The sequence below is a fragment of the Cornus florida genome, unplaced genomic scaffold (genome assembly GCF_030987335.1).
Source record: "Cornus florida cultivar Cherokee Brave unplaced genomic scaffold, ASM3098733v1 CherokeeBrave_3.0.0_Hap2_Chr08, whole genome shotgun sequence".
NCBI lineage: Eukaryota > Viridiplantae > Streptophyta > Magnoliopsida > Cornales > Cornaceae > Cornus > Cornus florida.
In genome coordinates, this window is record NW_026775578.1 from 4,887,204 (window position 1) to 4,903,689 (window position 16,486).

At 33.8% G+C, this 16,486-nt stretch overlaps 2 protein-coding genes across 6 annotated transcripts; one reads left to right on the top strand and one right to left on the bottom strand.

Moving 5' to 3' along the window:
* Positions 1-364: 364 nt before the first annotated feature.
* Positions 365-3,917, bottom strand: LOC132269613 (omega-hydroxypalmitate O-feruloyl transferase-like). The gene is made up of 3 exons (XM_059770869.1): positions 3,733-3,917; positions 1,783-2,278; positions 365-1,225 (listed from the first exon to the last, which is right to left on the bottom strand). Exons 1-3 carry the CDS (start codon positions 3,915-3,917, stop codon positions 365-367), a joined length of 1,542 nt encoding a protein of 513 aa, XP_059626852.1.
* LOC132269024 (LOB domain-containing protein 16-like) lies at positions 3,802-11,809 on the top strand. Of its 5 annotated transcripts, none has more exons than XM_059770011.1 (4): positions 3,802-7,158; positions 10,077-10,193; positions 10,685-10,912; positions 11,182-11,809. In XM_059770011.1, exons 3-4 carry the CDS (start codon positions 10,805-10,807, stop codon positions 11,482-11,484), a joined length of 411 nt encoding a protein of 136 aa, XP_059625994.1. In that variant the 5' UTR covers positions 3,802-7,158; positions 10,077-10,193; positions 10,685-10,804; the 3' UTR covers positions 11,485-11,809. The 5 variants fall into 5 exon arrangements, with proteins under 5 accessions (XP_059625994.1, XP_059625992.1, XP_059625993.1 ...); XM_059770009.1 differs by having other exon boundaries at positions 3,802-6,462; positions 7,115-7,158; positions 10,077-10,912; XM_059770010.1 differs by having other exon boundaries at positions 3,802-3,948; positions 6,385-7,158; positions 10,077-10,912.
* Positions 11,810-16,486: the final 4,677 nt, after the last annotated feature.

Consider the following 16,486-nt stretch of genomic DNA (forward strand, 5'->3'; position numbering starts at 1 on the left):
TATTGGATCACGTAACTAGTTTCACTTTACTCAGTAAGTAACTAAGCATTGTTTTTGTTATACATGATAGATATGTTTTTTTATTGCATCGGCATGAATAGAATCTCAAATTTGCCCTCAGGGGATCGCATTTATTGATATTATTTTTTAAAATATAGAACTGATCCAAGTGCATTAAGGCGTCACAAATAAATACTTTTACACGTACGTACAGAATAACACAATCAATCATAACTCACAAGTACATATATATATGTGTGTGTGTGTTGTGTGTGTGTGACGAAAATCAAGGAAAACTTATACTATAATTTGTAATAAAATTGGACCGTACGTACGTAGCTGGAAGTACGTTTTGTCTCGATCTTCAAATGATTGTAATGAGTTGTTGGAAGATGTTCAAGGCAGAGGGTGGCAAACCCAGAATGACATAAATGTTTTTCCTATCTTTCACCTGAGAAAGGAACAAAGCTACTTCATTCCCTGGGAGATCGGTCCACCCTGCTCGTGCTGGCTCTCCCCATCCAAAGTCGGTGGTGTGAAAAGACAGCCTAGTCCATGAAGTGATGAGAAGTGTTGCAGTAAGAGAAGGTTTAGCTCTTGTTACTTCCAAATAATCTATGCAAGACTTGAGGTAACTGTCTGTCACTGCCTTAATTGCCTCCTGAACTCGTCTCACTGTAAATGACAGTGGCTCCTCAATTAGCTCACCTGCACTACAAACACAATTTGTTAGCACAACCACATTCCCAACGAACTTATCTGGCATTGGTGGGTTGAATCTAGACCGTCCATCAACAGCCAAGAGGAGCCTTGTCTGTTGTTCAGGCTTCAGTTTTAGAGCCTGACTTCGAGCTCTCCATACAAAAGCTGAGAGTGCTTCAAATGTAGTGCACTTGGCGTCGTCTAATTCCATGGCTTTCATTTTGAGCTTTTCAAGCTTGTCAGGGTCAAAGCAGAATGATTTGTATACCAATTCTTCTTCTTTGTATAGATCCGCAATGTTTGACATATCTTTGATTTCAGTGAATTCGTGATGAGGAAACTCAATCTTGGGTGGATTTCTAGCTTTGAGTATGGTTCTATCCAGGAATGGTGAAACCTTCATGGGCAAGCCTCTCGCAATTTCACCCCATGAGTTTATGAATTCCATGCTACCATTTCCATCAAATATACAATGGCTCGCGCGTATCCCTAGAACAAATCCTCCACATTTGAATTTTGTCACCTGCAAGATAACTACATTAATATATATATATATATATATATATACTTCTAGAGACAAGCTAGACGTGCAAGAATTATATAAACAAAACAAGTGTATAAAAGTTGGTTAAGTTTGTATAAGATAATGCTTAACTATTTACCGGTGAGTAACTTCATCCTGCTCACCCATTATGCATTCTAATAACAAAATAACACATTAGTTTTAATAACAAAATAGCCTACGTTGTCCTCTTTCTTGAATAATCACACATGGTTTTTTTATTATTTTGCTGATTTTATTATTAAAGTTGATGTGTTATTTTATTATTGGTGGAACACATAAGGGGTGAGTAAGATGTGGCTACTCATCAGTGAGTAGATAAACATTGTCCTTTTGTAGTGTATGGATTATTAATTTTTATATATATATATATATAATTTTGTCTATATACATCTATGATCTATATACATATATAATTAAGTTTAAAACTTTATGTAGGGATTATGTATTTTTCAAGTGTATATTTGCGAATGACATTAATTATGAAACAATAATTTGCATGCATGGTACGCACGTACCTGAGCTACTAGAGGAGGAAAGTCTAGTATATTTTTGGCACCCGGAATATCATAAACCAGCTTGTTCCCAAGATCCACGAGTCCTAGCTCTGTATTGTCAACTATATTTATGATATCTTGTATGGTACAGTTGGCTTCTGCCTCCACAAAAACAGCACCTTCCCCATTGCATTCCACCACCAGCTTTCCCTCGGAGCTGAGTGTCAGTCGGCCGGCAACCGGGTAGTAGTGAACAAGAAGTTTTGACAAGGCCTCCTTGATCACTTCCGCGGCTTTCTCGATCCCTTTACCCTCTTCTGATGATTTGAAGCAGTAAATGGTTCGAACCGTCATCTGGTAGTTTTGATCCAGGTTCGATAGGAAGTACACACCCTTCTCTGTCTCCTCTGCAGGAGGAACCAGGGTTGGCTCTCCTTTCTTCACACTCACGTCTACTTCAGACATAGTGATACTACTAACTGTACGTACTTTCCGGAATTCAAGTATATACACTCCTCTGGTCCCAAAACATGTTATATATAGATGATGAAAGTGATAACTCCATTTGCATGCACCAATTAAAAATGAATTAATTCAAGAAAAAATAAATAAATGATCTAATAATTGATTATGGACAAATAAATGATCTAATAATTGATCATGGACCATCTACTAAATTTATTGCAGTGTGTTATACCTTCAATGCAGTACAGAAATAATTCGTTGGAATGCGTAGGAGGACTTAAATATAGACAGGAGGTATCTAAGAAATACTACTCCCAATAAAATAACCATGATCACCCATTGCATGTAATCAATGGGCTTTAAAGCCATCTGCCCCACAAATCTGCCGGTCAGATTTGTTGGCCTAAGCACCATTTTTTTAATATATATAAGAATGACAATTACTTATAATATTGTCTTATGATGACTCCAATAAAAGTGTTCAAGAAGGACATTCTCCCCTAAAATGGTGTTCAATAATTCGAAACGGAAGGTATGTGAGTTGGTTGTGGATTTTACTAATGCTATTAAAGTGTTTATATCTCATTAATTGTTACATCATTCTGATTGGAAATTCTATAATTTTTTTAATATATATGATCTGGTCAACACATGCAAAATGCAGTTGGATGGAATTTAAAGGTGGGCGGGTGATCATGCAATTTTATATCAATGGACGGATATTCAATTTTTATTTTTATTTTTGGGTAAATGCAAATAAAAATTTAGGGTAAATAAATAGGGAGGGATATTCATTAATTGAATGCTACTGTTTGTTTGGATCTAAAAAAAAAAAAAAAATTAGAATTTTTTTTAATTATTTTTGATGTTTGGTTGTCGTAAAATATTTACGAAAAAAAATATTAAAACTTAAAAAAGAATATTTATACATTAATTTTCGACAAGTTATTTTACATGTCCCACCCAATCAACTCGATCTTAACTTGAATTTAGATCTTTAACAAACACCGAAAAATAAAAAAATAAAAAATTATCTATATATATATATATACACACACACACGTGGAAACAAACTTAGCCTAAAGTTATAATTACTTCAAATTCTATAGAGTAAGTTTAATTAAGACACGGATTCTTTGGCTTGTAAAGTTAAGCTGAAAGGGACCAAGAAAGTTATATACTATAATTGTTTCAAATTTTGAGACTGTTAATTAAGACAACTATATAGGATCCTTAATTAATTTGAGTTTTAAAAGTTTATTAAAAATTATTTTTGACTTGATTGATAGAATGGGGTCGTAAACTTGTAAGATGAAGGCTTCCCAAACATTGAGTTCGGCCTAAAGGCAACAAAAGAGGCAACTAAGCAGATTACCCACAAACAAACAAGCCCAAAAAAAAACAATAATAGCTTCTTCATAATAACTGGGCTGGTATGGGCTTATATTGGCTTGAACTCAAATTCAGTTTGGCCCAACCCCAAAAAGTATTTTATGAAATTTTGACCGAATTTGGGCCGTGGTCATATTGGAATTTGGGTTCTGAAAATAATGTATGTTGTTGGTGGCAGAAGACTGAACACCAGTCGGAGCTGAGGCGACAGAAGGAGAAGTATCCGTTAGAGAGTGGAGAGAAGGTTTTAGAGAGAGTGATAAACTCTTCTCCAAAGCCAAAGTCAGCGATATGGTCATGTAATGCAACAATACCAAACTCAACTCAAAGGTTGTTCCCCGTTCACCCCTTTCGTCTCCCTCTTCGTACTCTACAGATATCTCTAGGCTCTATTCTACTATTCTTTCATGTTCCGTGGACAAACGAGGTTTTTTTTTTTAGGCAATAACATGGTAATCTTGAGGTTTAATGTGTCCTGTTCTTTTTTGGTTTATGCTTATGAATTGATTTGATTGGTGTGGTACTAATAAGTTGCTGATTTTGGGGAATGTGGTTTGTAATTTGGGGTTTTATTGGTTTGATTAGCCAATCTCTAAGGTTTTGATTGGTGGTTTGGTGAATCTTTGCTCTTTCTTCAGTCGTACAATAAATCTAAAGAGAGGGTTTGGTTTTTGTCATTCTAGTTTACAATGCATCTTTTAGTTCTGGGCCAATCACCTATCTCTGTCTTTTTGTTTAGCAAATGTATCCCGTCATTGTTATTGTCCTTAATTTGTTGAGATGGACTGTCTCTGGAGTTTCGATGCTATTTTACATAAAGATAATAGTATTGTAGAAAAAAAAAGTGTTGCAGCATTTTTATTTATTATTATTTTTTATCGGTACTGTTGCTACAGTGTTTTGTTAGGTTATGAAATCGCTAGGAAGTCCCTTTCGGCAACAAATGTGGTACTATTCAAATTGCAACAAAAGTTACAAAACAGGTGTTTTGCTTTGCTACAATACACTACCCACAACGGAAAACACCAAACAAAAGCAGTTGTCAAATAGGCCCTTAGCTGTCTATTTGGATCTGTTTCCCCCTTCATGTTTTCTTGATTAAATACGAGTTCAAAATTTAAAATTCTTAAACAGGGTTGGGACTAGGAATAAAGAAAAGGAAAGAAGCATATAAAGTTAACATTTTCCCCTTACTTTCCTTCTTGTTATCTTTTTGTTTTCCATGTTTACCAAACAAGAGAAAGTGATTTACATTGCATTGTCTTTTTGTTTCCCTTATTAAATCTGTCAATCAAATGGAGTCCTTATTTGGTGTCATAATTTCCTTCAACCCGTGTGGAAAGTATATTATCAAATTTCTTTGTTGATGGCTTAGAGATTACTTGATGTTGTGATCCATTTAGATGTAGTCTTTCTTGTCTAAATTGAACTTTTAAATTTCTTATTTCTTTTGTTTTTTCTCCACCCAATGCACAAATTTATATTTATTAAACTAAAATAAGATCAGTGTTTGATTCTCGAATGATATGCGGAAGTTTGCTGACTATACATACATAAAAAAAACTTCCTGAATACATACATAAAAAAGCAAACTCGTGTGTATTTTCATGTTTGTCATAGCATTCAATGTGTATTCCTAAATAATATCATATATCCACTAAAATAATAAGGACAATACCAATTTATTGCTTTCCGTGTGAGTGGCTTCTATACTTTTTCTATGTTTTATCCTTGATGTTGAATGCATAGAATTGCTTAAATGGAAGATCAGCAGGACATAAGTAAATGCACTCTGCAGTTATGGAATCTATGGTTGAAGTTGATGCTGTGACCAAAATATAATGAAATCGGAGGGTGCATTACTATGTTCAATCTGTTTTTTATCTCCAGTTATGATTTTCTTTTTAACTATTGATATTTAAATTTCCCTGCATTTTGGCATGAGTAACTAGATCGATACACAGGGACATGCTGAAAGCTGATGGAGAAGAGGATACTTTTGATGCTATAATTTTATTTGGAAAGTATGTTTGTGTTGTTTTTCATTGATATTGTTTTCAGAATGTCCTATGCATACTAGGCACGAGAGGACTAGATGATGGAGCATGCCTTCAAAAATCTTATGTCCCATTCTGTATTGTCTATGACCTAGTTATGAATATCAAAGTAGGCGAGTCTTAATCTTGGAAGTTCTTATATCCTGCAACATAATATTGAATGAAATGACTTTTAATATCGTAGTTGTTAAATTTACTTTCTTGGTGGTCAATCTATATTTTCTATGACCTAGTTATAGATATGAAAGTAGACCAGTCTACATTGTAAGTTCTTATATCCTGCAACATAATACTGAATGGAGTGACTTTTTATATCATAGATGTAAAATTTACTTTCTTGGTGGTCATTTTCTTATGAGCACGTGTTGCTGCAATTGTTAGCTTCTAGAAATTAAAAAATATATGTATGTACTCTTCAAGATACCAGTTAGTGAGTCACAAAAGTTATGTTAGAATTTTATCATTATGTTCAAGCAGCCTCCTAGATGTTTATTTGTTATGATTGTTGCTTAATCCAATTATCCCTTTAGAGTGTGATTGATGATATTATACCAATAGGAAAACACATACATTTATGCACCCATCAATCTTTTCCGCAAGCCTTGTAGGGAAGAATTTGGGTTGTCTTCATTAAACTTGCCTTTTTCCTCTTGGTGTGTGTCTTTTACTTGCTTTGAAGTAAGCTCATGTACTTTTAACTGCTGTCTAGTAAATGGAAAAACATGCAGAAGTAAGATCATATATTCTACTAAAGGCCTTGGCAAGAAGATACCTCAGGAAGCAGCAGGTGATCTATGTTTACTTGGGCTTATGATTTATCATTCATGTTTAGCAGCTTGCCAATGATTTACCTATTGCATAATTGTAACCAGACCTAGCTTAACAATAGTTTTCTAGTGTAAAGAAAATGGGAATAACCAAGATATATAAATTATGTAGTAGAGCTGATTTGTTTGTGTTTCATTGTGCTTCAATTGATGGCACCTCGATTGCACTCTTGGGATGACTGATGGTAAGTTGCCCGTCTTCCAGAGACTTATAAACTGAAATTTTTTAATGGCATTGATACTTGCTACTTTTGGCAAAATGTCATAACTTAATTTTCACACTTATAAAAAAAGGTCATATTTCATTTTTAGCATCAGTTATTAACTGGTTTCAGTTAGAGTGAGTTTATCATAAAAAGGAAAAGAACTACTTCTAAAAATTCAAAAATACTGATGTTTTGGTTTAGTTTGTTGTGGGTTCACACTATGCTAATTTGCTTTAGAAGTTAGAGATTTTTGCAGTAGAAAGTGAATGAAACTGGCTGGGGTTGCCGAAAATTTGACCTGTTTTTCAAATTTTTCTATTTTTATGATTTCTTTTTTTTTTTTTTTTTTTTTTTTTACTTTGGAATGTTAACTTGTTACTGAATTTGGATGTTGATATTTGAGCAGGTTTAGATGTGGTTGATATTGAAGATAAGGTTTCTTCACATGAGGTAAGGAAACACAGGTTAATAGATACCTATATTTTTTGGTTCTCTAAAGTGTTACTGTCAACCTTCTTGATGGTCTATTGGTTGAACTAGTATGCAATGAAAACTATATCTTATATTCCTATATAATTCTTCATAGTTTGGTGAGATCTCATTTTGGCGTTCACTGGAGAGCTTCCGATTTTGGAAATATAGATGTTTGGTAGTAATTGGTAGTAGATTATTTGGAATATTTTTGACCATTTAAGCTGATGAGATAGATGAATAGAGAATGGGTTCACTTTGGACAACTTTGGGAAATTGTAGATGGTTCAATTGCACGTCAGGAAAGCAAATTTAAATCCCCATTGAGATACGAAGAATGTCTTGCAACTGGAGACACCGTCTAAAAACCTGGACTTAAGTGGTTTTATTGTCAGAGTGAAAATGTCTTTGGATTGACATTTCAAGTGTGAGTGACTTGTCAATTATTATCACATAATCGTCTTCAATTTCAACTTATTTTTATGATACAATTTAGTTCCTTTTTTTTTTTTTTTTTTTTGGGGGGGAGGGGCGGCGGGGGAGTAGATATTGCTTTGACTTTTTTGTTGGGAAAAGACAGATTTTCTTGCAGAGGTGAGTGATGCAAACCAACAGAGTTTCACTTTCAACCTCTTCTTCATTTCCAACTTATTTTTATGATAAATTTTAGTTCATCTTTGCCTTCTTTTTTTTTTCCTTTTTTTGGTAAGAAAGTAGATACTCCTACTTTTATGTTGGGAGAACACAAATTTGCTTGCAGAGTTGAGTATTGCAAACTGAAAATTTTTCAATTTCAACGGCTCCGATAATTATATTTTCTACTATATCATGCTTCTTTCTATTTTTTCGCTCTTTTCTTTCACTTATTATGTCTTTGCTACAACAGCCTTAGCCATTAAGAACAGTTGGATGTATTAGTGAGACCATATATATTATGTGTGTAGATGCATGTGAATTTGATGATTTGACCATACGATGTTGCAATTTGAACTGGGGGATGAACCGACTTGAATTGGCCCATCCCTGACATTTACCTCCAAAGTCCAAAATAGCTTCTCATGTGTTTTTTAAAATAATGATGATGATAAAAAATAAATAAATAATCATTGGCTATCAATATGTAGATCTGATCATAAGATCATTACATTGGTCTGAAATACGGTGCAAGTAATCCTTTGCAATTGCTTGAATCTCTGCTGACATAAGTTGAAAGTGTGCAGTTTAAGCTTTTGATTTTTAGAAATCCTGTAGGCAGCTTGCATGTGTGCCATGTGCATTGGTGATGTTATCTAGTGAATACAACTAAATTTTGACTATGTCATATTCGGCTGAGGAGATTGGGAAGATTGTAAGGTAACGCATAATGGGTCACAGCTTTTTGTGCATATGGTGGTGCGGGAAGCATCCAGAAGTAGGAAGATATTATATGTGGTGGCACCATGGAGGTAAGAACAATAACAAGGAAATGGCCTTTTTGGTACAAACTGCCATTTTCCCTTGTTAAGCTGACGAAACCACTTGTTCTGCTGTGCATAACTTCTAGCTTCTCATGCTGTTTGCTGCCTCTGTTGCCAGTGTTGCACCATTGTTCTCTCTGTTTGTGTTTGTTGAGTGAAAATTTTACTTAAAAATAAAATATGCTCGGCGTGTTGCTTCTCTCTTTTTCCTTTTTACCAAAACTTTAGAAAGTTAGAAACAAATGAATCCGCAAGTTGGATCTGAATCTAGTACCAGTCAATCAACGTTGGCAGATCAGATCTGATAGAGTTCAATTGAGTATTAGACATGGTCTAGTTGATTAAAAAAACAAAGAGAGAGAGTGCACATAAGATCGAATACATTAAACTTGAACTAGTGCGTAAAAAGATAGGATTTGAACCCTAAGACCATAAATGAATTAAGTTTGAGCTGTGTTTAACAATGCTTGGGGCCTGATATAGACTCGTTATGGAAAATTGATGAGTGGAACTTCTAAAAATAACACACACACACAGACTGTTGGACGTGTTTATTAGCCAACACGAGCTAAGCTTATTATTGTTTGAGATAGTTTTTGACGAGGTAATTTTAGACTATGCATAGATATTTCAAGTTTGAAGAGGGTAGTGCAAAACGGATGTCCCTTGTAGATGAAATGAAATTTATTTGTGGAATTGTCCAATGAATCAGAAAATAAATAAAAAAATAATTTTGCATAAATATTTGATTGACAGACAACCATGGGGGCAAAAAAACGACTGCTTTAGTTGGTTTTGCTCAGTATAAAACCATGAACTTGTTTTCAAGTGCTTTATATCTACTTTCAGCTAATTGTTCTGTGTCTTAAATTGATAAATGAAGCATTGTACATGAGAATGCCACAAGTTCATGACCATTTTGTGATTTCATTGGCATTACTTGGCATGCAATGTCATAGGAAGGTAATCCTGATTTCATGACCATTTTGTGACTCAATTCTGAAGCTTCCAACCAAAATCAAAGCATCTTCATTTTTCTTCACCAAGCTTCAAAGCCAAAAACTCATTTAAGTGACTTTATTACATTCTTCCTTTTTTCGGGCAAGGATTTTGATAAATAGATATGTATATACATGTGTGTGTGTGTGTGTGTGTGTGTAATGACCTGTAGTACACTCAATTAAGGGTATTGACATGCTTAAGTCTCAGTGTTTTCTTGGTCTTTTGGTGCTAATTCATCCTCTGGTGTTCAATTAGTTTATGAGTGCTGCTGTTGTGACTGACAAAACCACCCGAGTTGGAAGTCCCCTAAACATTTTGATCCATGAGATGCATTAAAGTGGGGCATTGCTCACATTTCTTTCAATTGGGGGTATTATCACTTTGAAAGCCACTTTTCTTAATTTTCTATTAATACATATCTACTCTGATGCGTCCCAGGTCACCGATACTGAACCAAAAGTCTTGCTCCAAAGTCCAGAGTGGTTGTCGGTATATCTTACTGACACGTGCGAGTGAAAACAATTTCAGAAAGCAACAAATAGCAGCAGTTCCCAGGTGCGGCGTTCGGCGGAAAAATATTTATATTGAAACATCTAACATCTATATTTATACATATTATATATGTTCACACGCATTCCTTATATGAAGAATCAAAATCAGACTGAACTACCCAAACGTAAAACATTAATAAATGTGTAAACTAGTCTAAGCCATCAATAAAAAACCATACCCTCATTGCATCAACCATTAACAAATGTTCCCTTTAAACCATACACATGGACCTTCCATGTCCCCCTTTCACACCCCTTATAAGATCCCCCACAAGCCCCACTCCTCCCCCTCCCCAGCCATCCATACCTCAAGCAACTCCCTTATTAGCACCATTTCCCAGTGTGCCCGTGTGTTCACTATTATTTTTAACTCTCTCTCTCCTCTCTATATATACACACACACAAACGCACGCACGCTATACACACACACATACATATCTAATGGCAACTAGCACTGGCTCCCCTTGTGGTGCATGCAAATTTCTCCGGCGAAAGTGTGCCGTGGATTGCATTTTTGCGCCATATTTTTGCTCAGAACATGGTCCGGCAAGATTTGCAGCGATTCACAAGGTATTTGGCGCTAGTAATGTATCGAAATTGTTACTTCATGTCCCCATGCCTGATCGTTGTGAAGCAGTTGTGACACTTGCTTATGAAGCTCAAGCCAGGATTAGAGATCCAGTTTATGGTTGCGTCGCCCATATATTTGCCTTGCAACAACAGGTCATTAAATCACTTTCCATAGCTAATGTTAGATCAATTATCTTCAAAATTAAGTAGTATTGATTATAATAGTCATTTCACTTTAGATCTTTAATTTGCATTTCTAGTAATCATGTTATAGACCTTCCTTTATAAATTATATGAATCTCACATAAATAACATCATCATTTGTTGTAAAATCATGTTATAGATTTTGTACTTTTTACATATCACATGCAATCAAGTTCATGACTGTTCATATAAGTGAACTGATGGACATTTTTATATAGGTGACATGCTTGCAAGCGCAACTGATGCAGTTGAAGGCTCAGCTGGCACAAAGCCCCGTTGATTCACAGAATGTAGGAAATCAGTGGGCTGGGAATATGGCCGGAATGCAATCGTTTCTGGGTTATCCAAGTTACATGAACTCTGTATCACCTCAGAGCTCGCTCGAGTCGGTTGATGTTTGCATTGATGGAATGGGAATGCAAGAAATAGAAAGCAGGGAGGAACTTTACACCAAGAAGAGACCTTCACAGTGTGAGTTGGGTGAGCTTCAAGAACTGGCCCTAAGGATGATGAAGAATTGACCATGGTGTTCTATACCTTGATGATGTGTATATAGAAGCTCTGGAGAAACTTGGGATTATAATGTTACAAGCCTGAATTAGGCATTTCATTTGAAGTATCAAAAAATCAATTGCAGAATGCCAACCAACAACTAGGATGTTGAAATTTGGAAACTCTCTCTCTCTCTGTGTGAGGAGTAGTTTAGTTACTTTAGTACTTAATGAGCGACAATAATTAGAAGCACACTCTGTGTTTGACATTTCAAAAGGAAAACATTGGAGTTTGGATCATCTTGAATTGTTTTCTGTTTTTCACATAATATCAAGTTCAGCTCACTCTCTCTCATGTTAACAGGATTGATTGTAACTTTGTGAAAGAATAGTTTAGTATACTATTCAATGAACAACAATAATTCGAAGCACTGAGTTTGATATTTCAAAGGAAAACCTGGGAGTTTGGATCAACGTGAATTGATTTCTATTTTTTACATAACAAGTGACAATAAAATATGTAAAAGGATAACCATACACTAAATAAATAATTGAAGTTTGGTAAAATGAAAATATAATCATATTTAATCTCCTATCATTATTTGTACCGTTATAATGGGATTCTAATTTTAAATTTATCTTTGGAAAATGATTTTGCACTCAATAATTACAGTGAATTGCTAGACATTTTTTTAATTAGTCAATTATGCAACAAATAAAGAAGTGGAACCTCCACTTAGTTGTATTTGGTATAAATAGTCGATTAAAAATTATTTGGTTAGACAATTCACTACAAGTGTTCGGTATAAATACCACTACTCTTTATCTTTTTGTTTATTGTCAAGATTGTTTTTTTTTTTCGGAAAGTTTATTGTCAAGATTGTTGATTCTCAACTATTAATAACACTGTTGTATGGAGTAATTTTGATTAGAAAAATGACTTAGCTGTTGAAACTTACCACCAAATGGGAGCTGAATGACTCTTCATTCATTCGATTGTAAGCTTCGTTTATATGGAGTAATTTTGATAAGAAAAATGACAAAGTTGCTGAAATTTACCACCAAATGGGAGCTGAATGACCATCCATTCAATTATAAGCTTCGTTTTGCTTGTCACGACTCTTCTGTATATCAGTATTGCTTTAGTTGAAGAACCAAATTTGTGTACGATCAATTTTTGATGGGATAAGAGTTGTGCTTGGAATAACATATTTAGAGTGATTTTTTTTTATTTTTTTTATTTTTATTGTAATTGTAATTGTATCAGCAACTTCACCTTCAACTTTTTTTCTTCCCTCAAGCAATGAAATTTACCTCATTTTAAAAAAAATAAAAAAAACAAAAATAAACCTCATTTTATATAAATTGTAGCTTGCCCTCCTCGTTTCTTTTACCAAAGGCGAGGTACATCTGGACTCTTTTGGGCCGGGTATTTAGCGTGATACCGGATTAAGAATTGAGTCTGATTCTAATACCAACTGCAATGGATCAAGTATTGCGCGATTCAATTCATAAACTTAAGCTATTAAGTGAAGTCAACACTCAACCTATTTATACGCATTATATTTTCCATTTCGACAAATCACACCTGTAAAACTAATGCTATCATTATGCATAACACACCTTAGAGGGTGAATATTTAAGGGGTCCACTTGTGTATGGTTTATGTAGTAATAAAGTAGTTTGCCTAACATAAGTACACTTTATAGTTTTAATACCAATGTCTATTGTACTCAAAGTCATAGACAAAATGTTCCCTTAATTGACTGCACGCGGTTACGCCATCAGTTCGTAGCTATGGAAACTTACTTTTAATCAATCTAATTAACCTAATACTATAGTTAATTTGTCCATCATAAGCAATTTACTAAGTAGCCTCTTTCTTTTTCTTTTTTTTTTTTCTTTGTTTTTGTGTTCTATTTTTCAAAGAAATGGGTGGAGAATGTGAATTTGAATTTAAGAATAGGACAAATTTAAGAGTCACAAGATGCGTGACACACCCAATATTATTCTGATTCAATATAATGTGAGTTAAGATAGAAGAGAGCTAAAATATATTAAGCAATGATACTTCTTAATTAGAAACCTTAATTGGGTAAAATAATTGTACAACCATGTCAATGAATGACACGATGTGGTGTAAACCACCATTGTGGTCATGGACAACCACAAATCCAGACAAAAAACACCAAGGTAGATGCAAGAGACTACTAATTATTAATGGATTAATTAAATTTAAGTTCTTTAAGCCCATGATGGTGTTATAGAAGAAATTAAACACCAATCTAATCAAGCAACATGTAAAAAAAATTCAAATTTCATTTCGACATTAAATTAACAATCTCAAAAAGCGAAAAAGAGTGGGAGAAAATGAAAATTAATTTGTTCAAAAGAATCCATTAATGTGTGGAATACTTCCATGAGACTCCATTAATTGCACTTTAGAAAGTAGTAATTATTCTTAGAACCATTTATTAAGTTAAATGGGTGATGCATGAATGAGCTTTAGTTGTTAAATGAAGGGTGGAAAAGTTTTCTCAAAAAGCTAAACAGTCATTAGTGACCAAAGAAAGAAGACAAATAAAGAGGTGAACTTTATAGACAAAGAAAGATTAGCGTGAGAAAAAAGAGTTCAAAAGAGAAAGTTATGTCTGTGTGTCTTGTGTTAGTCTTGTCCTTCGAGGTGAGCAAGGCATGTTATTTGTGTTTAAATCACGACAAACACAGGCATCTCTCTCTCTCTCTCTCTCTCTATATATATATATATATATATTCTAGAACAACTAATGTCACCTCTCATTTGTAAAATAAAAAAATAAAAAAATAAAAAAAAAACATGGGTACAGAGTGTTCTTCACCTGTTGTATTGTATAGAATGTAGAGGTTAGGTGTAAAGTTAAAACATGAATCCTGGAGGAATATATAGAACCATCTTATTTTATCCAATTGTGATTAAACAATGAGATGTTTTTATTTTGATGACTAGTTATCAACTATTTAGCACTCAATGAGCTAATTCATCTAAAACTAAAATTTAGTAGTGAATATTAAAAAAAAAAAAAAAAAAAAAAAAAAAAAAAAAAATATATTATCTAAATTTTGGTCCCAACATTTACTAAATTATACACACGATTGTAATTATTATGTCTGCTATGCCAAATGCTCAATTTACATTGGAGGAATCAAATGTGCTTGGACTTTGGAGTGAACATTAGTAAGCTGCTGTCTCTTTCTTTGGAGGGATACTAACAAAATCCGATGGGTTGAGGTGCACGTGCGGGTAATCATATCCGTCCGTATGTGAGATGGGATCAAAGTGGGTGGGTTTTGTCTTTACAAGTGACGGCCCCTATTTCTTTATGTTATTCATTGTGGGCCCAAAATGAAGAAGGCGCCAGCTTTAAAAAAAACGCAAGACACATGTGGAGACGTGTGTACTCTCATATAAATGGACTATAATATGTGTGTGTGTATATTATATACAGTAACTCAAAAACTTGTGTATTTTCTTCCTCTACTTTAGAAGATTATACACACGTCTAGTGAAATTTTTTTCTCTTAAAGTAGGAGAGTTTTTTTTTTTATAAATTATATTTTACACAGGGTTTAAAAATAATAATCTTTACGTTTATCAAGAATTAACGTAAATTGATTTTTTTTTTTTTTTTTTTTTTTTGACAATTCACCTGTTAAATTGAAAAGATTTCCCATTTTTGTCATGCATGTTAAAATCCAAGTTAATTAAAAATTTAGAAATATCTCATCAATTAGCATCTAAACCCATTTAAAATCAACAAATAATTTTGAAAAAAAAAATAAAATTAACGAATCAAATATGTACGACTAGTGTCCTCTAAATGTATACATGAATTTGTTTTAATATATATATATATATACAGAGTAGTATGTATATTCTTTTTTTCACGAAGTAATGGTTGGGGAGCGCTTCGGCTCCACCTGGATGAAGAACTCCCATCAAAGAATCATAATTCATTTCAAAATGAAAAGAGTCAATACCAGAGGTAGAGAACGTTAAAGATGGGACTTATTTTCCAACTTGGGTTCCACTTGCCAATTTTTATTGTAGTCTAACTACATTGGGCCGATCTTTGAATCAATGAAGAATATTTTGGCACAACTATGATTGTGGATTGGGCCTAATGATAGCTCATTGGGTCACCGTGAGTCGAGGGTGGAGTTTGTAGAAATGAAGAGTTAAGTCAGTTTGGGGCTGGCTTCGTGCCACATCAAGCCTCAAGTTTAATGTTTGACTCTCGTTGAGCATAAATAATTTTTGGAGCTATACCCGAACTTTATCTAACATGAGTCATGTGGAGGGGGCGTTATGCACAGTATCTCAGATTTAGTAGGGGCAAAATCTCGAATATCCAATTATGTGAGGGAAAGGAAAAACAAAAAAGACTTTCAAAGCATATGGTAAGTTTTAAATTGTGGTAAATGTTATAGTGGTATGTCTAGCTTTTTGGAAGCAAGCAACTACTTGTAGCATTTTTCAAACAAGAATTGTACTTAGGAAAAAAAAAAAAAAAAAAAAAAAAAATTGTACTTCCAAAATACTACTAATTCAGCAATTCACCAATTCCTTAAAAGTGAGCTAAAAAACAAAGGGAAAATAATAATAATAATAATAATAGTTTCATATCAACCACGCTTTTTAGCATCCCAAATAACTTAACGGTTCATACAAGAGCTACCGACAAGTTGCAATACTGTGTTAAACTTTGATTTCTTTTTTAAAAAAACTGTCAATAATTTAAAGTTTTAAACTGATGAACACTGTTTTGGAGTAAACTCTTCTACAGAATAAACATGGGAAGAAGATTGTGATGGATCATATATAAGATCGAATATTTTTGTGGCAAGCTAACATCTAGAACAAGGTATATATATATATATATATATATATATATATATTCGATGCGTACATATATAATCTGGTCTAATTGAAAAATCATTCACGCTCCAGACCAAATTAAGTAGCATGGTGAATAAATTTAGTGTAACTAAATTT

Bases quoted from the DNA above. Each gene is read 5' to 3' on its own strand.
- LOC132269613 (XM_059770869.1), bottom strand. From the start codon at position 3,917: ATGACCATATCGCTGACTTTGGCTTTGGAGAAGAGTTTATCACTCTCT. The intron at 2,279-3,732 runs GTCAAAATTTCA...TTTTGGGACCAG, and splicing joins ATGACCACGGCCCAAATTCG to AGGAGTGTATATACTTGAAT. The intron at 1,226-1,782 runs GTACGTGCGTAC...GTTATCTTGCAG, and splicing joins TTCCTCCTCTAGTAGCTCAG to GTGACAAAATTCAAATGTGG.
- LOC132269024 (XM_059770008.1), top strand. From the start codon at position 10,415: ATGGACCTTCCATGTCCCCCTTTCACACCCCTTATAAGATCCCCCACA. The intron at 10,913-11,181 runs GTCATTAAATCA...ATTTTTATATAG, and splicing joins TATTTGCCTTGCAACAACAG to GTGACATGCTTGCAAGCGCA.